This window comes from Eleutherodactylus coqui, chromosome 2, assembly GCF_035609145.1.
Source record: "Eleutherodactylus coqui strain aEleCoq1 chromosome 2, aEleCoq1.hap1, whole genome shotgun sequence".
Classification (NCBI taxonomy): domain Eukaryota; kingdom Metazoa; phylum Chordata; class Amphibia; order Anura; family Eleutherodactylidae; genus Eleutherodactylus; species Eleutherodactylus coqui.
The window spans coordinates 235,601,892-235,623,783 of record NC_089838.1 but is presented as its reverse complement, the minus strand read 5'-3'; the positions used below and the strand labels follow the sequence as shown (position 1 = coordinate 235,623,783).

General features: G+C 44.2%; 1 protein-coding gene across 2 annotated transcripts; it reads right to left on the bottom strand.

Moving 5' to 3' along the window:
• Nucleotides 1-1,117: 1,117 nt before the first annotated feature.
• Nucleotides 1,118-21,627, bottom strand: BLOC1S6 (biogenesis of lysosomal organelles complex 1 subunit 6). Of its 2 annotated transcripts, none has more exons than XM_066592637.1 (5): nt 21,419-21,627; nt 12,414-12,567; nt 11,169-11,256; nt 7,626-7,712; nt 1,118-2,289 (listed from the first exon to the last, which is right to left on the bottom strand). In XM_066592637.1, exons 1-5 carry the CDS (start codon nt 21,432-21,434, stop codon nt 2,170-2,172), a joined length of 465 nt encoding a protein of 154 aa, XP_066448734.1. In that variant the 5' UTR covers nt 21,435-21,627; the 3' UTR covers nt 1,118-2,169. The 2 variants fall into 2 exon arrangements, with proteins under 2 accessions (XP_066448734.1, XP_066448733.1); XM_066592636.1 differs by having other exon boundaries at nt 21,423-21,621.
• Between the last annotated feature and the right edge of the window lie 265 nt (nt 21,628-21,892).

The following is a 21,892-nucleotide window of genomic DNA, read 5'->3' as shown; positions in this document are numbered from 1 at the left end:
GGTGTAGCCCAGAGTTCTGGTATTTATGAGTAGCAGGCTAACCACTCCCTCTTGCCGCTCATTGACAAGCTTTCTTCCTATATTGTGCATAGGAAGCAAACTGTCAAACGGTGGAGGGTCAGCTGCAATGCACGAACATCACAAACTATGGAGAGGACTACACCCTTTGCACTCACTGCACGGAATTACGTGAGCCATCATTGGAATCAGCGTGCCTGGCAGTAGTTTATGTTACCCTGAGATAGGGCAGCACAAGCCTGTTGACAGATTCCCTTTAACATTTATGCTTTTGCCATTAGAAAGGGGAGATCCAGGTTTCAGCTCTCCCATGTAGCAACCCATCGTTGTATGTGTTTTGCATGAGTGAGTATATTCACATACATTTAGTAAGAAATGTACCATTTATTTCATTTCAGAGACGCAAACCAGAAACCAGCTCCTCTGCAGTCGCTCCCACCCAAGGACTGGCTGGAAACCATAGCTGATGCATAGGAAAATGGAAAAAGTCAAGCGTTGGTTTAAAAGCTTTATTAAATGATCCAGACAGACATGGAGGACAATAGGGTCTATGATCAAGGGTAAGATGCTTGCCTGAAACATGTAAGACGGCACATGTGCCTTGTTCCTCCATGTTTGTGTGTCTGGATCATCTAATAAAGACTGAAAGCTTTTACCCCAACGCTGGACTGTCTCCATTTTCCGGCGCATCAATTATTTCATTTCAGTACATCCTCTTGTTACTATTAAATAACTAAGACTTCTGTAAGGCTCTTTTCACATCACACTCTTCTCTCCAACACCAGGTCCATCTTGAGTTTCCATCCTCACTGCAGGAAACTGCATAGGGACATAAACCAGGGTGAAACCGTCAAAAAAACAGCAAGTCACAGACAATTTGCACAGTTTTTTGGCTGCACAACCTCTGTAGTCCTAACCTTAGTCCCATCTGTCTCAGAAGTAATTTTCTATGCAGGTTCTGTCCACCTTGGATACAGACAGAACTTGCGTGAGAATATCAGCCGTGTGAATAAGGCGTAAAAAGTCAGAAACCCACAAGAACTCTATATTTTACATAAACATTCAAAACATGCAGAAAAAAATGGAATATGCCAAATGATGATGTTACCATAAAGCAACATTTATTTTAGGCTCAGTATTCAGATACTAAAATGGATTGTTCTCTATCCACCTGACAGATACAGATGGGCTATATTGAGTCTAATTAGAAAATAAGGAGAACAGCACTCCAATGTGTAGACCCTCAGGCTAGGGGACTGATCCCAGATCTGGCGCTGTTGTGGTTAAGCCATCTTAAAAAAGGAGCCAGTGCGGCTCAGAAACGCGTCGCCAATAGACGTTTTTCTATAGCAAACCAGAGTCTATTTTCCTCACGACAGGAGCGCCGGATATTCTCCTTCCTTCACTTCTTCTGCTAATTATTGAACTAGACTAGAAAGAACAGGTAACTGCTAAAGTGCAAGTGGTTGCATCCAGGTTACAGTCTTAGAAAAATTGTGCCACCTACTGTTCAAGCAGAGAAATACAAGTTCCAGTTAGCAACGACATATGGCATTTGGGTTGGTCAGGGTGCTGGACCCAAAACATATATGAACATTTATGTGTTCTTGATATCACCAGAGATATTAGACGTCTGGACGATTTAACCTAGACCCATCAATGCTAAAACCAAACAAGCCATCTGTATCAAGTGGGACATTTGTATTTCTTTAGATGATTGTACCTTGGCACAACTGCACTTTTGTATAAAGCTGCCATAGAAAACATGAAAAGCAGATATCCGATTAGTATATGGCTTAGAAAAGACATATGTACTTTCACATGCAGAGAAGTCTTGTGGAGCTTGTACCTGAAGAGCTTACCACTATAGAAGGAGCTTTTCTGCCAAAAATGTCATCATACAAATGTGGTCCTACAATGGAGCAAATTCTGTCTAGGAAGTGCAAAATGATGCATGAAAAAAAAAATTACATTGTAAAAGAAATAACAAAAAAACACCTATATACTGATTGTATATTCTTCATCTTTACATACAACATAACAGAGCAAAGAGGGCGAGAACAGTTTTAATTCTTCTTAAGGGCCAGAGGGGTCTCCTTAAATTGTACGAGATGCGGATTAACGGGTGCAGATAGCTATATGCTATACATTTCATGTCCTTTTTGCTGGTTGCGCAGTTAACTGCTTCTCTCTTTCCAGCTCCCGCTCTCTCTGCTGTTCTTGTTTTAGATTTTCCTCCTGTTTTTTCTGCTGGAGCTTCAACGCTCGCTTCTGTAATAAAGTGCAACTATCATCAGTGACATCACCCTGTATCAGACACTATTAGAGGGATGTCCCAAGCATGAAACAACCCCTTATCAGCTAGAAGACAGTGCGGCTGTTTAACACCTTAAAAGGATTTTCCCATGACTTAAAGGGGTTGTCCCGCGCCGAAACGGGGTTTTTTTTTTTTTCAACCCCCCCCCCGTTCGGCGCGAGACAACCCCGATGCAGGGACTTAAAAAAAAACCGCACAGCGCTTACCTGAATCCCCGCGCTCCGGTGACTTCTTACTTACCGGTTGAAGATGGCCGCCAGGATCTTCTCCCTCGGTGGACCGCAGGGCTTCTGTGCGGTCCATTGCCGATTCCAGCCTCCTGATTGGCTGGAATCGGCACGTGACGGGGCGGAGCTACACGGAGCCGGCATTTTGCACGAGCGGCCCCATTGAGAAAAGAAGAAGACCCGGACTGCGCAAGCGCGGCTAATTTGGCCAGTAGACGCTGAAAAGTAGTCGGCTCCATGGAAACGAGGACGCCAGCAACGGAGCAGGTAAGTGAAAAACTTCTTATAACTTCTGTATGGCTCATAATTAATGCACAATGTACATTACAAAGTGCATTAATATGGCCATACAGAAGTGTATAGACCCACTTGCTGCCGCGGGACAACCCCTTTAAAATTGCTTCACAACCACTCTGTCCTTCCTGGTTGTTGCTGACCGGGTCATGTGACTGCTGCAGCCAATCACTGACTATAGAAGATCACAGCTGTGCCCAGTGATTGGTTGCAGCAGTCACAGGTCCTGGTCTGCAGTAACCAGGAAAAACGAGAGTGGTTGTGAGGCAAATTTTAAGCTGTGAGAAAACCCCTTTAATAGCGCGGACATTTTTTGTTTTTTCAGGTTTTTTTTCTCCTTCCAACGTAGCTGCCTGAAGGCTAGTTTTTTTGCAGGACACATTGTATTTTTCAGTTGTATTTATTATGTATCACATAACTTTCTTAAAAAGAATTAAGTTCCTAGATGGCGTAAAATGAAAGAAAAATGCAATTGTGCCATCTTTGGGTAGGATCTTGTTTTTATGGTGTACACACTGTGGCAGAAATGGCATAACTTTATTCTGGTGGTCAGTACGAATATGAGAATAGCTAATGTTTTTGCTGTACTTTTAAAGAATACAATGTCTAAAAAGATGACATTCACTGTGCAATATAAATAATGCATTATATTGATAGATCAGAATTTTACTGACATGGCAATATCAAATATGTCTTGCGTTTTTTAAAATTAGAAATACAGGAAGGGTGAAGGGGGGGGGGTTAAACTTTAAACATCCTATATTTTTTACAATAATACATTTTTTTTTCACTTAAATCTTTATTTTAGTCCACCGAGGGGACTTGAACTTGTGAGCATTTGATCGCTTATACCATATACAATTTAGTATTGTATTTCTGTAGGCAGAAGTACATGGCAGTGGGCACCTTCAAAAGCCCCCCACTGCCATGACACCCAGACGGCAACCTGCAATCTCATCGTTTGGGGGCATGTGGGAGACCTCCAATTGGACCATTTAAAAGGTGCTATTAGAATTTAGTGGCTGTTGTGGCCTAGTGTCAGCTGTCAGGAACAGGAGACACCAGCAGTATATGGAGCAGGCTCGGCTTCGGAGTCCGCGTCAGATTAACCCTGCACACATAGGTTGTACATGTATGTCCTATAGCATGAAGGAGTTGAGCTGGGCTCCATACTGTCTGACTTAAGCCTTCCATGTATTTGAATAGTCGCCACATTAATACTACATTTTAAAGGAGGTTTCTGCAAAATGGCTTATGACAAAACAATTAGACGTGTCTAAAAAGTCTTATTGTCAGGCAGTCGCATAGCAGGGGCCCTCACTCTTGTCTGATGCCCCAAATCTCCAGGCACTGGAGAACCACAGCACTCTTTCTTCATTCAAATAAAGAGAACCTTTATTCACCGGACATGACAGTAATGTATCGACTCTACTAAATCTTTTTTCCTCAGAAGAGTTGAAAAGGTCACTGTCAGGTCCAGTGAATAAAGGACTTGGGGGTTTTAGTTAACTGTAAGCTTTACTGGAGCAATCAGCGTCAGGCAGCTGCTGCCAAGGCATATAGGATCATGGGGGCATCAAAAAGGTCTAGGGGTACATGACGAGAACATTGTTCTTACTCTTTACAAGTCACTGGTCAGACCACACATGGAATATTGTGTACAGCTTTGAGCACCTGTACTCAAGAAGGACATATCAGAGCTTGAGCGGGTACAAAGATGGGCAACTAAAGTAATAAATGGAATAGACAATACTCAGAGAGCTTATCATAATTGCGATTATTTATTTTAGAAAAAAAGATGGCTGAAGGGCGACTCAATAACTATGTATAAATATATCGGGACAATACAGAGATCTCTCCTATGATCTGTTTATACCTAGGACTGTTACTTTAACAAAGGGGCGTTCTCTATGTCTAGAGGAAAGAAGGTTTCTACACCAACACAGAAAGAGGTTCTTTACTGTAAGAGCAGTGAAACTATGGAACCGTCTACCTGAGGCTAACTTCACGCGGTCAAGCGCGATATCGGGCCATGAATCACAGCCCAATATTTAACTCCCCAACATGCGATTTTTGCCCTGGATGCAAACCAATCATAACCATTCATCGAGTGCTGGCTGTGATTGGCTAGGGGTAGGGTTTATATTTCAGCCCCTCCCCCCCCCCCCCAAAAAAAATGCTCGAATGTGGTGCTACAAAGTCGCAGTATCACCGTGAGAAGCCACAGCGATATCGCTGTGAGTTTCTCATAACGATGCCATGTCACTCTTGTGAACGAGGCCTTAATAGGCTGAACTGGACAGAGGTCTTTCTTTGGCCTTATATATTATGTTATATACTTGAAATACGAAAAAGTGCTGTGGTTTTCCTGTGATTATGGGACTTTGATGCCAGAGTCAAACAAATAGTTTATGATTTTAGATTTTTTTTTTGCAGTGTTCACGATTTTCGTTTACTAAATTTCCAGGTACCAATTTTCTTACATAGGTATTTGCACTCCGCACAAATAAACTAAGGATTAGCAGTAGACCTCATTCACACAGCAGTAGGGCTTATTTCCATAAGTGTATATCGGTCGGCGTTTTCACGGCCGGCCGATATACACTTCCATCTAAGCAGTCCCTCCTTCCCTCCCCCTCACCGGCTCTCCGCCTCTCTCCTCCACTCCTGCATTTGCAATGGGAGGGGAGGGGTGGAGCTAAGCTTTTTAGCTCTGCCCCATCCCGCCTACTCCCATTGCAAATGGCTCAGAGGGGAGGAGAGAAGCAGAGAGCCCATAAGTGGGAGGGACAGCTTATACGGATGTCTGAATAAGCCCGTATTCTGTATCAGTATTTCTGAGCCATAACCAGAAATGGAATCTATGGAGAGAAAGTATAATGAAAGTTTGCACCTCTTCCATATTTCGCATATACTCCTGGTTTTAGCTTATAAATACTGCATACTGAATGTGGCCTTAGGCTAGGTATTTCATGAGCATTTCTTCCCAAAACACAAGCAGAGCAACACTGATTGAAGTCTGCACCTGGACCTGTCAATTGAATCAATACGACTAGTCCAGGTGCCGGCCACAATCAGCGGAGCTCCACCTGCATTTTGCAACGGAGAGGCAATGTGTGTAATAGCAGCCTTAGGACTCCTTCACACAGGCATATTTGCGCATACAAAAATTGCGTGTGCAATACGCAGAGACTAGAACCAATTGATTTCAATAGGCTCATTCACACCTGGGCCTCATTAGGCTAAATAGCCATTTAAATCGGTGTGGTAGTGTCATGTGGTCAAGACACACAGTACAGTGCGCAGACATGCATGCAAATCTACCTCGTTCATAGCGCAAATACGTTGCACTGAAGCGTGCACAATTGTGCATACACTTGTGTGAAGGAGCCCTTAGGGTAGGTTCACACGATGGAAATCCATGTGAATTCCACCTCTAAGATCAACGTCAAAATCTGCATCTTTTTGACGCGGTTTCTCATGTGGATTCGCATATGGAATTTGCTCTTTCAATAGGCAAAATCCGCAAGCAGAAACAGGATGTGGGAAAAAAAAAAAAGCGCCTTTCCATCCACATCAATAAGTGACATGTTAGCATGAGGAAAGCCACATAGGCCGAAACGTCGCTACTCTTTGTAATGGGGGAATAAAGAAGTTTTTTGTAACTTTGCACATCCACTTATGCTGCCGGTCATCATTTTATAAGTGACATGTCGCATGACACTGATTTTAGAGACGCAATTCACATGCAATTTTTCCACAGTGAATTCCACCATGTAAACAGACACTTATATGCTGATCTCCTTTGCATAAAGGAGATCCACAAATTATAGCAGCTGTACTAGTATTTAGGCCGCTTTCATACGGTTGCAATTTTTTTGCGATGCGACAGTGATACAAATCGCATGTATGTGAAGCTCATGCTTTCTAATGGGTTTCTTCACATTAGCGATGTTTTGTAGCCCATTTTTTCCTATGGACCCTTCCTTCCTGTTGCATCGCATGAAAACGTGGTTTTCGTGCGGTGTGATACAACTTTTGCAGTAGGAAATCCTACTGTAAAAGCCCTAAAATAAGGCCCATCTGCATTAAAAAAAAACCCACAATGCATAACCTAACAGGCGCTGTCGGCTCCACCTCGCGTCTCCTATGCACAGACTTGCTCGGCGTTTTCAGTTAGTGCTTCCTGGTTTGGAGGTTCAAAATCCCCGCCTCCAGGAAGCGATGGCTCTGATTGGTTCTTGAGCGCCGCGGCTCAGCCAATCACTGCAGCGCTCGATGAACTAATCACAGCCATTGCATTGAGTACTGGCTTTGAATGTCTGAGCCACGGCACTCTAGAACCAATCGGAGCCAGCACTTCGTGGAGGTGGGGTTTTTGAACCACTGACCCGGAAGTGCTGAGGGAAAACTACAAGCAAGTGTGCCGGGGACCTGCAAGGAGACGTGTAGCGGACCGGACAGCGGCTGTTAGGTGAAGTATTGTGTTTTTCTTTATGCAGCCAGGGCTTATTTTCGGGGTAGGGTTTATACTTCAAGACCCATCGGAAATCCCAGCAAAAGAGCGCTACAAAGTCACCCGACTTTGTAGTGACACAAAATCTCTATATTGTTGCGAGAAAATGCTGCAATATCGCACAGAACATAGATCGGATATTGATGCGATTTTCTCGCGGCGATATCGCTGTCGCCCCTGTGAAAGAGGCCTTATGGTAACACTAATTGATTTGGTCAGTGTTAGGAGCAACATTTAACAATGCAATACCTACCTTTAATTTGGAGCTCTTTTCATGCAGCAAAATCATGTCCTTCCTTATGTTCACTAATTTGTTGTGGTAATATTTGGCTTCTGAAAACTATAAAAAAAATGTAAACAGAAAGATTTATTCAGGCAAATTGTTAGTAAACGTAAGACAGTTTCCACACGCCTCAGAAAATTGCACGAGATGTGTGTGTTGCGAGACACACAAATGTCCTATTGAAGGGAATGGGACTCAGTCTGCAGTACCAACACAGGCCACTGCGCAATGCACGGAGCTGTTTGTTTCCTGCAGCAAAAGAGATAGAAGTGAAACTCCTCCTTTAAACTCTAAATATAGCACGACAATGAATAACCTCAATTTCCATTCTAAAATAAATCTATATATATATAAAGCTGAAAGCCCTCACTGACTCACTCACTGACTGACCAAAAGTTCTCCAACTTCCCGATGTCGTAGAAACATGAATTTTGGCACGAGCATAGATTATCTCCAAAATAGGAAAAGTAATTGGGTCCTAACTCGATTATTCAATTCTAGCGCAAAAGAATTGGCGTCAAAATTTAACGTACATAATCTAAATCTCTCACTTCCCAATGTCATAGAAACTTAAAACTTGGCACGGGCATTGATTATGTCATAAATAGGAAAAGTTAATGGATCCCAACTCGATTATTCAATTCTATGCGCAAAAGAATTAGCGTCCAAATTTTACATACGGAATCTAATTCTTTCACTTCCCGGTGTCATAGAAACTCGAAATTTGGCACTAGCATTGATTATGTCATAAATAGGAAAAGCTAATGGGTCCCAACTCCATTATTCAATTCTATGCGCAAAAGAATTAGTGTCCAAATTTTACTTACGGAATGTAATTTTCTCACATAGAAACTTAAAATTTGGCACGGGCATTGATTATGTCATAAATAGGAAAAGCTAATGGGTCCTAACTCGATTATTCAATTCTATGCGCAAAAGAATTAGCGTCAAAATTTTACGTACGGAATGTATTTTTCTCACTTTCCAGTGTCATAGAAACGTGAAATTTGGCACGAGCATTGATTATGTCATAAATAGGAAAAGCTAATGGGTCCCAACTCGATTATTCAATTCTATGCGCAAAAGAATTAGCGCCCAAATTTTACGTACGGAATGTAATTTTCTCACTTTCCGGTGTCATAGAAACGTGAAATTTGGCACGCGCATTGATTATGTCATAAATAGGAAAAGCTAATTGGTCTTAATTCAAATATTCAATTCTAGCGCAAAAGAATTAGCGTCCAAATTTTACGTACGGAATGTAATTTTCTCACTTTCCGGTGTCATAGAAATGTGAAATTTGGCACGAGCATTGATTATGTCATAAATAGGAAAAGCTAATTGGTCTTAATTCAAATATTCAATTCTAGCGCAAAAGAATTAGCGTCCAAATTTTACGTACGGAATGTAATTTTCTCACTTTCCGGTGTCATAGAAACGTGAAATTTGGCACGCGCATTGATTATGTCATAAATAGGAAAAGCTAATTGGTCTTAATTCAAATATTCAATTCTAGCGCAAAAGAATTAGCGTCCAAATTTTACGTACGGAATGTAATTTTCTCACTTTCCGGTGTCATAGAAATGTGAAATTTGGCACGAGCATTGATTATGTCATAAATAGGAAAAGCTAATGGGTCCCACCTCGATTGTTCAATTCTAAGCGCAAAAGAATTAGCGTCCACATTTTACGTATGGAATCTAATTCTCTCACTCCCTGATGTCATTTTATATAAAGGAAACGTCGCATGGTTACCTCCCGTGGTGTTTCCTGGGTAACACAGAGAACTACGCAAAATGGTGAACATATGTTTTTCCGGTATCTCTAAAGTAACCATGACTTCATAAGATTTTCGTGTGAACACCAGATAAACACCAGTACCAAATTAACTCGGGCGAAGCCGGGTATATCAGCTAGTACTGTATATACTCGAGTATAAGCCTAGTTTTTCAGCACTTTTTATGTGCTGAAAAAGCCCCCCTCGGCTTATACTCGAGTCAGGGAAGGCTGAAAAACAAAAAACCCTCCATACTCACCTCCCAGCCAGTGTCTGTGTCTCCAGCGGCGGTGCGGCAGGCTGCTTGAATTCTCTCCGCTGTCATCCCCCGGCGTCAGCGCTGTGTAAGTAGGAGCCATGATTAGATCAAACGCCGGCCAATCACAGCCGGTGCTCAATCATTCACAGCCAATCCAGCTGCTTTAGAATTCTCCCTGCTCAGCTTTCAAATCCCCTGCCGTCAGTGCTGTGTAAGTAAGCGCTGTGATTGGATGGAGCTCCAGTTGTGATTGGCTGGCGCTCAATCTAATCACAGCACTTACTTACACAGCACTGACAGAGCCGAGCAGAGAGGACGGCGGGAGATGACAGCAGGGAGGATTCAAGCAGCTTGTCGCACAGACGCAGACGCCGGCTGGGAGGTGAGTAGGGAGGGTTTTTTTTACCTAGTATATACTCGAGTATAGCTCGGCTTATACTCGAGTCAATAAGTTTTCCCAGTTTTTTGTCCTCAGACCTGTGATGTCATATTCATAGGTCTGAGTGCAGCTCAGTGCCATTTATACAATGTACAGTGCTGTGTCTGGCATGAGTTGAAGTGACAGTGGTGGTTATGAGAGCCCCACTAATACTACCAAACAGCTGATCAGTGGTGGTCCCGAGGAGCAGATCCCCATCACTCTGAGGGTGGTTTCACACAAGCGAGAAAATTGCACAAGAAAAAGTGTGATATCAAGTTGTGAATCACGGCCCGATATTGCTGTAGCCAACATGAGATTTCCGCGCAGATACGAAGTGTTTTTAGCTCAAAACTGTCTGCCATTACTTTGGGTAAGTAGCAATTGCGGAGTTTCTCCCATTGTTTTCAATGAGGAAACCTGAATCGCACGGCATGCACCTAGCATGCAGGAAAGAAAATTGCTTTTGTGTATGACACCAGTCAAAAGAATGGGGCAAAGTCGTGTGAGATTTGTGCGTCTCGCAATTCACAAATGTCGCATAATTTTCTTGACCATACGAAAACGGCCTGATGTTGATGACCTATCACGAGTTCTGTTAGTCTTGAAATAAAACATTAAATGTGAACTCTCCCAGTTAGGCCCCATACACACTGGCGGGTTGGATTCCACATGCGGAATCTGGCCCTGGCAGTATCGGCATCTGCGCGTACCGGCTTTCAATTTCTTCTTCCTGAACTGCGGATGGTACATTTTTTTCCCCTAAAGCTCCTGCTTTTCCAGCGGAATCCATGGCCTGACCGCAATGTCAATTGCGGACAGGACACGGGTCGGATGGCTCTTCCATTGACTTCAATGGAAGCTGTCCGTGCGGAATCCGCAGGAAAATGGGAGCACTGGCATGTTGTGGGCAGTATTTGCTGCGGAATCTGGAGGCGGTCACCCGCTCCGGATTCTGCAATTCAAATCCGCCCGTGTGCAGGCGGCCTGAAGAGTAGAAGGACACCTCTGCTAAGCTTTTACCTAAAGACATTTCATGTGCGCTTATGTGAAACTTACCAGAACGTTGATATCAAGGATTGAATTACACTCTCTAAATTTGGAAATTTCTTGCTCAAGTGTGTCCAATAATACAACTTGATTTTGCCTGCAACAAAAGATAGAGGCCAATATTGGTACTTTCCTGTGCAAACACAAAGTCTCACAGTCTACATTTACTTAGTATTTAGTAATTTTAATAACAGAAATGAAATTATACACCAATTTCTGAACGTCACATTTATTTTCTGTGATCTCACCGTGATCAATAATCCTGTTCATCTGTAGAAAGTTCTATGGCCCATCTGATGGCAAACACTGCCAAAACCTTCTGCTGGCGGTCTGTGTGCAGAAACTCTCCCTCCAGCTGCTTATTAGGGCTCTTCCACACTGGCGATAGATTTTCTTGCGATGCGAGAGTGAATGAAAACGCGTGATTATGAAACCAATGATTTTCAATGGTTTCATTTCTCACTTGCGATGTGTTCCTTCAAGCCTCGCTGCGATACAAAAAAACCCCCAAAAACTGTTATTGGCTATTGTATTTAATGGGGCTGGAGCCCCAATCAAATCAATGGGAGAAGATCGTGAAACAGCCTTGGAATCCCCCATAGCGAGGAGAGGGGTGGTGGAGGTTGGGGGAGGGGGGTAAGGAGCTACATGGGATCTCCTACATATCTCCCAATATTTTGAGAGATAGGGGGCGGAGCTAGAGGGCTTTCCCAGGGCATAATAGGAGACGCGGGACTAGAAAAGAATAACTATAAGAAACCCTCTAGCCCTACCCCTTTGCCCCAGCTTTTGGGGTATGTCCTGGGAAAGTCCTGTAGCTCGCCCCAATCTCTCCAAATATGGGGAGGTATATAGGATCCCCTGTAGCCCCGGCCCCATTGAAAACAATGGGCAATATTGCAGATTTTTTGTATTGCAGCGAGTCTTGAGTGAACCCATTGCAAATGAGAATTAAACCATTGAAAATCATTGGTTTCATAATCACGCGTTTTCATTCACTCTCGCATCCCTAGAAAAACCTATCACAAATGGGTAAGAGCCCTTTGTGTAATTGGCAACAAAGGTGCACATGACACGAAAAGCAACGAACAGCTATTTTATAGGAAGACTCCTACAGCTGTCATGCACTCTCTAGAGGTGGTAAGTAGCAGTAGTTGTAGTGACGATTATGGCTGCAAACTGCTACAGTCAACGCTGAACTAATCTGCAGTTGTATCTCCTCAAGAACACTAAATCAGACATCCTCATACATACGTGAGTTCCTGTAAGGCAACCTTTGAGTTTTGAAGATTGGGCAAGTAGTGGGAGATGAGCCCCTCACTCAGCTGTTCCACGGTGCTCGAGTCCAGAGAAGGCAGATCATCTGGTAATCCTTCATCAACGGCCTCAATACTTTCTCCTGCAACAACTTACAGAAATTGAGAAAGAACACATTAAGTGTAGGGTTCAATGCTGTGGGAATCGCATGGGTTCAAAGCCTCACCCACTTGTGGCAGCCAGCAGGTGGGATATTTTTGTTGGTAAAAAAAGCAGTATGAATGGTAATATCTTACGGCCATTGGTGGCCATTCATGGACGGGTCTCCAGCCACATGTGGTTCACCTAGCAACCAGAACATTAAAGGGGTTTTCCAGGCTAAGGTTATAGGCTCATTTACACACAACGATTATCAATGATGTATTTTGAGCGATAATCGTTGCGTGTAAATGCTAAAAGGATCCTAATCACCTCATGTGAGCAGTTCATTCCTTTAAAAATAAAAGAAACTCAACGAAACCAATGTGGCTCGACAAGACGGTAAGAGGGGCAATAAATGAAAAAAAGAAAGCGTTCAAACTACTAAAGCAACAAGGCAGCGAAGAAGCGCTAAAATCATACAGGGAAAAAAACAAAATATGCAAAGATAAGATCAAAACTGCCAAGGAGGAAGCAGAAAGACTGATCGCCAAAGAGAGCAAAAACAACCCGAAGCTATTTTTCAACTATATTAACAGCAAAAGGATTTGCAGGGAGAGCACTGGCCCTTTAAAAAATAATACAGGCGAGATCATTGATGATGACGGAGGGAAAGCAAATCTACTAAACAGTTTCTTCTCAAGTGTATTCACAAACGAAAAGGAAATGCCACACGAGATGCAGGGGAATAAAATGAACCCATCACAAAATATCTCATACCTAACGCAGGAGGAGGTGCGGAAGTGACTAAAGAAGACTAAAATTGATAAATCGCCGGGCCCAGATGGATTACACCCAAGGATACTAAGGGAACTAAGTGACGAGATAGCTAGGCCGCTATATCTAATATTTCTAGACACTATCAAGAGCGGTGTAGTACCATTGGATTGGCGCATTGCCAACGTGGTTCCAATTTACAAAAAAGGGAGCAAAAGTGAGCCTGGTAACTACAGGCCAGTAAGTCTCACTTCAGTAACGGGAAAAATTTTCGACGGGATTCTGAGAGACGCCATCGATGAGCACCTCAAGGAGAACAAGGGAATAACTCCTCACCAGCATGGATTCATGAAGGGTTGCTCATGTCAGACAAATCTGATCAGTTTCTACGATGAAGTAAGCTCTAAGCTGGACCTGGGAGGATCTATTGATCTCGTATATCTGGACTTCTCTAAAGCCTTTGACACCGTGCCACATAATAGGCTAGTATACAAAATGAGGCAGCTCGGACTGGGCGAAAACGTGTGTAAGTGGGTAAAAAATTGGCTCAATGATAGAAAGCAGAGGGTGGTAATAAATGGCTCATACTCTGATTGGACCACAGTCGCTAGCGGGGTGCCACAGGGTTCAGTACTAGGCCCCACTCTGTTCAACATATTTATCAATGACCTGATAGAGGGGCTGCACAGCAAAATATAAATATGTGCAGATGACACAAAATTATACAATATAATTAATGCAACGGAGGACAATGTGCGGCTACAAACGGACCTGGATAAGCTGGGGGGTTGGGCAGGAAAATGGCAAATGAAGTTCAATGTTGAAAAATGTAAGACTATGCACATGGGCAGGAGAAACGGATGTCACCAATATTCACTTAATGGGGTACCGCTAGGAAAAAGTGATATGGAAAAGGATCTGGGGGTATTAGTGGATAGTAGACTAAACTGGAGTAACCAATGCCAGTCAGCTGCTGCAAAGACAAATAAAGTCTTGGCGTGCATTAAAAGAGGTATAGGGGCGAAGGATGAGAACATTATCCTTCCATTATATAAGGCACTTGTCAGACCTCACACAGAATACTGCATACAACTCTGGTCACCGGTGCTCAGGAAAGATGTCACAGTGCTTGAGGGGATTCAAAGAAGGGCAACTAAACTAATACATGGAATGACGGGACTGGAATACCCAGAGAGGCTATCAAAATTGGGACTATTTACTCTAGAAAAAAGACGGCTAAGGGGTGATCAAATAACTATGTATAAATACATGAGGGGACAATACAAGGATCTCTCCCATGATCTGTTTACACCCAGGACCGTGACGGTAACAAGAGGACATCCGCTACGATTAGAGGAAAGTAGGTTTCATCACCAACATAGAAGGGGATTCTTTACTGTAAGAGCAGTTAGACTGTGGAACTCTCTGCCGGAGGACGTGGTGATGGCAAAATCCATAGAGGAGTTTAAAAGGGGACTGGATGTCTTTCTACAAAGGAAGGACATTATAGGATATAAATCTTAGGTTAATTGTCGATCCGGGTATACAGGCAGGTAGGAACTATTAGGGGTTGATCCAGGGAACAGTCTGATTGCCATTAGGGAGTCGGGAAGGAATTTTTTCCCCAAAGGGGCTATCTGGCTTCTGCCCTTGGGGTTTTTTGCCTTCCTCTGGATCAACACAGGAGGATAGACAGGCTGGACTAGATGGACAATTGTCTTCATTCAGCCTTACATACTATGTTACTATGTTACCATCGTTAGCTTTTTGACCGAACGATGATTTTTAGTTCAGCATAAAAAACGTTGTTTGGCTGGCCAGCTGATAGCAGGGACCGTAGGCTGGGATTCTCCGCCGGAGCGCTGATAACATTGTTTTCAGCTGCTGTCCCGCGGCAGAACAATGGAGCTGTATGCAGAAACAGTCCACCTGCTTTGATCTGCATACAGCTAAGGGAGCTTCATTTAAATGCAAATAAAGCTAATAAGCTACTAATAGGTATTAGTGTAATGTAATAAATCAGGGTTGAATCTCGCAACCAGCAGCACACGCTCTGCTGCACAATCAACCCATAAATAATAGATCAGCACACAAAGCTTCCATGAAAAAAAACAAACAAAAAAAAACTTTTCTATATTTTATTCATAACAATTAAAAAAATGTTACAGTACAATAGAGATGAGTCTCCAATGTGCAGCAAAAAGGCGGAAGGAAAGCTTACAACATCAAGTTCATAGAATTAAATATATGCTCAAAAAGTACATGTATGCAAAATTATATAATCAACAAACATTTAATCATATAAAATTACACATCAAGCATACAAAGCATTAAATCAATGCATATAAGCAGCAGTACATAATGTGCAAAGCCCACCTTACCACCTGCACCCCGACAAGTGTTTCGCCGCAAGCTTCCTCAGGGGTACCTCACTGGTACTGCAAGCTCACTTCCATTAATGTCAAAGAAACAGAGCCTGCAGCATCATTCTGAGCTCCTGCACTACATACAGAGTGATGTGTTTCCACTACATAGCAGCTTTGTTCACCAGCACAGTGGCTTCACTGCTGGGGGTCACAACACGACTAATCTGCTATTGATGACCTGAGCGTAGCTACACGGCGTGCAGGGGTCGCAGTTACTACAGGGCCCTAGAGCCTTAGGGGGCCCAAAAGCCCCCCTGTTACATACCAAGACTCAAATATTATAAACAGAACTATGTAAGGGGCCCTGTTACACATTTTGTATAGGGGCCCAAGAGCTTCTAGTTATGCCTCTGACTTGAAGATAAGTCTTCAATAGTTTAAAAGCAAGCACTCTGAGACGTGGATGATCCTGCGACATCACCCATAAGACGACTGAAATCTTGTGCATGCGCCATGAGATCGTAGACCAGCACGAGCCAAATCTCCACAGGACAATCAAAATCTTGCACGTGCGTTGGTCTGCAATCTCCTGGCACATGTGGATGATGCTGCATGCGAAGGAGGGCAGGCTTAGGAAGCCAACTCCACAGCAGAGACAGTCCTGCCTGCTCATCGGACCGGTGGATCGTGAGTATTTTACAGCATGGGAAGTTTTCCAAAGCTACTTTTCAAGGTATACTGCCTTCATTAGTTATAAACACAAAAGACTAGGAAACAGTTAAACTTCAGTGTGATGTTGCTGTAGGTGATTTTACATGCTGGGAACTGCTGACGGATTCCCTTTAAACCTGGAAAACCCCTTTAATTACATGGTTCACTTTGAAAGCACCCCATGTACTAATAATACAGATCACAACTCTCTCATTAGTGGAAATGATTTTCAAAAATTCTGTTATGTAGCACAGAGAGAAGTGGTTTATTACTTGGAACTACGATGAACAGCAGTACTTAAAAGGGCATTATCAGGGTCATTTAAGGAACAATAAACTATTTGGTTTCATATTAAAGAACCAAATTTAAAAAAAAACAACTTCTCCTTAAAGTGATGTTCCGCTCAGAAAAATAAAGATACCAATTCCAAAATGTAGCATCATTGGCACTTTAGATGAACAAGCAGGGCTGCAGGGAAGGTCAAACTCCTCTATACTTTCCTATCAGCTTTCACCTGGGGGCAGCAGTGTAGTGTAGACAGCTGGAGGGGACGGTAAAGGTCTTCTCCAGGCATACTCCCTTCTAATTGGACACAGAGTGGGAAGAGACACAACTGCATCTTGGATGGGACAATTGCTGAGACAACTACCCGATGGGTCCCAGTCATTAGAATAGACCGTCATGATACTCTCTGGGCATTGCATGGCGGTCTCAGGGACTGTACTACGCAGTGACCGCTGCACATTTCTCTCCTCGCCTAATGTCAGATCGGATGGGAATGGCGCCTACAATGCTATTAGGGCTCTGTTCACACCACATTTGATGTGTATGTGTAGTCTACACCCAGGGAAAGCTAGTTCTGTCAGGGCTCTCTGAGGACGCAGCAGAAATTCTATTTTGCCAATATATTGAACGATCACTGCATGGCGTGATCAGTAACACGCAACGGTGCATCATGATCTACTCTCAGATGATGTGCTGACCCCTCCTCTCTGCAGCAGGAGGCAATATCAGGCAGTTTTTGGTAAATGTGGTGACTGGAATGACTGACCGTGAGCAGATGGGCCGTGGGAGTGGTTTCCTGGCATGGCCTGGGACCATTGGGCATCATACCACAAGCCTTGAATGGATTGCGCGCCGACCACCTGTACCCCTATCTCAGGAAGTCTTCCCCGACCACAGTGCCATCTTACAAGAGCTCCACACCACTGAGCTTGGATCACTTGGGAGCTTTTGGAGGAACATGACAATGAATTCTGCAGCGGGCATGGGTCGGGTTGAGTATGGAGGAGGTTTGTCAACTTGTGAAATCTATTCTGTAAAGTCTGAAAGCTGTGATCACCCAAAAAGGTGGACCTACCTGTTTTAGGGTAGATGTTCTAATGCAATGATTGTCCGGTAACTGGACAACATTCCATCAATAGTAGTAAAATAACAAACCGATCAGTACTTACCCCTGATGCCAGGAGAGACGAATGGGGAGGCTGCACCAGGACCGCCGCAGTGGAGGGGTAAGTACTGATCAGTTTGTTATTTTAATACAGTGAGTGCTACTAAAAGCGAGGGTGCATTAAAAGCGGTATAGGGGCGAAGGACGAGGACATTATTCTCCCACTATATAAGGCACTGGTCAGGTCCCCCATGGAATACTGTGTACAGTTCTGGACACAGATGCTCAGGAAAGATTTTGCAGTGCTTGAAGGGGTTCAAAGAAGGGCAACTAAATTAATAAACGGAATGAGGGAACTAGAATACCAAGAGAGGCTATCAAAACTGGGATTATTCGCCTCCCCTGCTGCACTGTCTTACAATGGCCTGCAGTTGTCCCATACCACAAGACAGGACGACAGGCGTGGTGGTGGAGTAGGTGGTCTTCTCTCCCCAAATTGTACCTAGGAGGTCATCCCCCCCTGTACCCTCACTCACTTTTCCATCATTTGAGGTACATACGCTACAGCTTTTCCGCCCGCTGTCCATGCGAGTCTCCAAATTGCTCTTCTCTGCTCGCCCCACCACCTGCGATAGCGACCCTCTCCCCTCACACCTCCTCCGATCCTCTCCCAGATGGTTATCTCCCTCCTCACCACTATATTCAACCTCTCTCTGACCTCTGGCATCTTTCGCTCTTCTTTCAAAACACGCCATCATATCCCCACTGCTAAAGAAGCCGACTCTGGACGCGACTGATGCTGCCAACTACCGACCCATCTCTAACCTCCCCTTCATCTCCAAATTACTAGAACGCCTAGTTTACTCCTGCTTTTCAAGCTATCTATCAGAGAACTCTCTCCTCAACCCCCTACAGTCTGGCTTCCGACCCCAACACTCGACAGAAACTGCCCTCACAAGGGTATCCAACAACCTACTGACAGCCAAATCGAGGGGCGATTACTCCCCACTGATTTTTCTCGACCTCTCCGCAGCATTTGACACTGTTGACCACAAACTCCTCCTCAGTATGCTTCGCTCCATTGGCCTAAAGGACACTGCCCTCTCCTGGTTCTCCTCCTACCTATCTGACCGCTCTTTCAGCGTTTCCTTTACTGGCTCTAACTCTCCTCCTTTTCCCCTTGCTGTTGGAGTACCCCAGGGCTCGGTCCTCGGCCCCCTCCTTTTCTCTATCTACACAGCCCCTATTGGACAAACCATTAGGAGATTTGGCCTCCAATACCACCTGTATGCTGACGACACCCAGCTTATATACCTCTTCCCATGACATCTCTGCACCTTTCCTCCAAAACATCACCGACTGTCTGTCTGCTGTCTCTAACACTATGTACTCTCTCTACCTAAAACTAAACCTCTCTAAAACTGACCTGCTAGTATTTCCACCCTCCACTAACCGACCTCATCCTGACATCTCCATCTGTGTGTGGCACCACCATAACTCCCAGACTGCATGCCCGCTGCCTTGGGGTCATAATCGACTCCAATCTCTCATTTAGCCACTACATCCAATCTCTTGCCCGAACATGTCAGCTGTACCTCAAGAACATTGCAAGAATCTGCTCTTTTCTCACCGTGAACACACTAAAAACGCTTATTGTTGCCCTCATCCACTCCCGACTCGATTATTGCAACTCGTTGCTGATCGGCCTCCCCTGCACCAGACTCTACCCTCTACAATCCATCCTGAATGCGGCAGCCATGTTCATCTTCCTGTCCAGCCGCTACTCGGACGCCTCTGTCCTGTGCCGGTCACTGCACTGGCTGCCCATTAAATACAGAATTCAATTTAAACTCACTACCTTCATCCACAAAGCCCACCACAGTGCAGCGCCCCCCTATATTGCCTCCCTCATCTCAATCCATCACCCAGCCCGGGCTCTCCGCTCTGCTAACGAAACTAGACTGCGCACCCCTCTAACTCGAACTTCTCATTCCCACCTCCAAGACTTCTTCAGAGCAGCACCGGTACCAAAGCCTACCTGGGCAATCCAGGACTCGAAAAATCTCAGGCGTGCTCTAAAAACGCACCTCTTCAGGGAGGCATACCGCATTCCCTAAACAAACCCCTCTGTACTTCGCCTGATAACATGCTCCCTGACCTACTGACTGCAATCCCCGCTAGCCATCATAAACCGCCCCTGCAGTCATACCGATTCTGCCGTCACATGGCTAAATGTCTGACCATTGTCTATGTGTATAGCATCCCTCACTCTCCACCTCGCCATACCGCGCACATCTCCAGCCCCTTTACCTTCTGTATCACCCCATTACTTGTAGTATGTAAGCTCCTTGGAGCAGGACCCTCACCCGTATTGTTTCCACCAACTGATTACTATGTAACCGTGGTTCTGTAATTTTTGTACTTTTGTCCTTCTGTATTCCCCCCTGTCTATGTAGGCGCTGTGGAATATGTTGGCGCTATACAAATAAAGATTATTATTCACCCTAGAAAAAAAAAACAGCTAAGGGGTGACCAAATAACTATGTATAACTACATGAGGGGACAATACAAGGATCTCTCCCAGGATCTATTTATACCCAGGACCGCGACGGTAACAAGAGGGCATCCGCTATGTCTAGAGGAAAGAAGGTTTCATCTCCAACACAGAAGAGGGTTCTTTACTGTAAGAGCAGTGAGACTGTGGAACTCTCTGCCTGAGGACGTGGTGATGGCAAAATCCATAGAGGAGTTTAACAGGGGACTAGACGTCTTTCTAGAGTGCTAGGATATTACAGGATATAGACATTAAATAACCAGCGGGGTTGTTGTCAGGTGAGGACTTTCAAAACGTTGCTCCAGGGATTATTCTGACTGCCATTATGGAGTTCAGAAGGAATATTTTCCCCAAAATTGGCTAAATAGGCTTTTGCCTTATTGGCTTTTTTTTTGCCTTCCTCTGGATCAACAAGGGGGAGGGGGTGAAAAAAGGCTGAACTAGATGGACAGTGTCTTCCTTCAGCCACGCATACTATGTTACTAGCTGGAGAACCTCTTTAATAGACCAACTGTTCCCAGGGTCACTACAGCAGTGAAATAGGAAAACTCTTCCAATGTCAAAGGAGCGATTATGTTAGAGGACACAGTGCAGTGTTTTATGAACTTGTCTCCCATGTGACCAGACCAGAGGATATCATTATAATGTGCCGACCCACATGACAGCATTGGCAGCCGACTTATAATAATGATCTATGTGACATCTGTATAACTGGCAATACTCAAGGCAATCATCTCCAACCATTGGCTCTCCAGCTGTTGTAAAACTACACATCCCATCAGGCTGTGACAAGCTACAGATAGCAGGGCATGATGGGAATTGTAGTTCTGCAACAACTGAAGTGACAGTTTGGGAATAACCAGCCTAAAGTTTCTGTAGTAATCAATCTCTTGATACTTGGGGACGATCAGATCACTAATTCTTCGTCCTGCAGGAGCCATTATATAAGATAGAAGTATCGGCTGTACTGTATATAATTGATACATTGTATATTAATCTCCATAGCATGATCTGTGCAGATATGGGATGCACACTGGGCAGCAGCAGGTATGTCATCACTACACACCTACCTGCAGCAGCATTGTGCCCTGGGGAGGATGTGCTGCTATCTACCACCAGACCATCACTCTGCCCTCCTTCCTCCATGAAGTCCAACTCTTGCTTCTCCGGTGAGAACACATACAGCTGCTTACAGTCTGAGCCCGCCTGTCACACGTGACGCACGGGACTAGAAACCCGGAAGCAGCTCGTTTACTTTCATCTACGATTATTTTTGTTCATTGAAAGCTGCTTTTAATAAAGTTTCAACGAAAAAAAAATCGCTCTCATTAAAGAATAAAAAAAAAACTGTACATAACGCCCGCCCACCACTAGAGGTCTCCAGTGCAGAAAAATGACAGCTGCACGAGCGCGTCAGTCACAGACGCGCGCACACGAAAGAAAAATACTCATCGGTGCGCATGCCCGCGAATCACATGACATGCAGCATCCATATGATCCCCACCTAGGAGGGCGTGGCTTCCTAACAGTCATGTGATGC

What these genes read in the sequence shown, in the direction of transcription:
- BLOC1S6 (XM_066592636.1), bottom strand. Translation starts at nt 21,498, where the DNA reads ATGGAGGAAGGAGGGCAGAGTGATGGTCTGGTGGTAGATAGCAGCACA. An exon ending in AGGGCACAATGCTGCTGCAG is followed by an intron (nt 12,568 to 21,422) that starts GTAGGTGTGTAG and finishes AATTTCTGTAAG; the next exon opens with TTGTTGCAGGAGAAAGTATT. An exon ending in GTTGCCTTACAGGAACTCAC is followed by an intron (nt 11,257 to 12,413) that starts GTATGTATGAGG and finishes CTTTTGTTGCAG; the next exon opens with GCAAAATCAAGTTGTATTAT.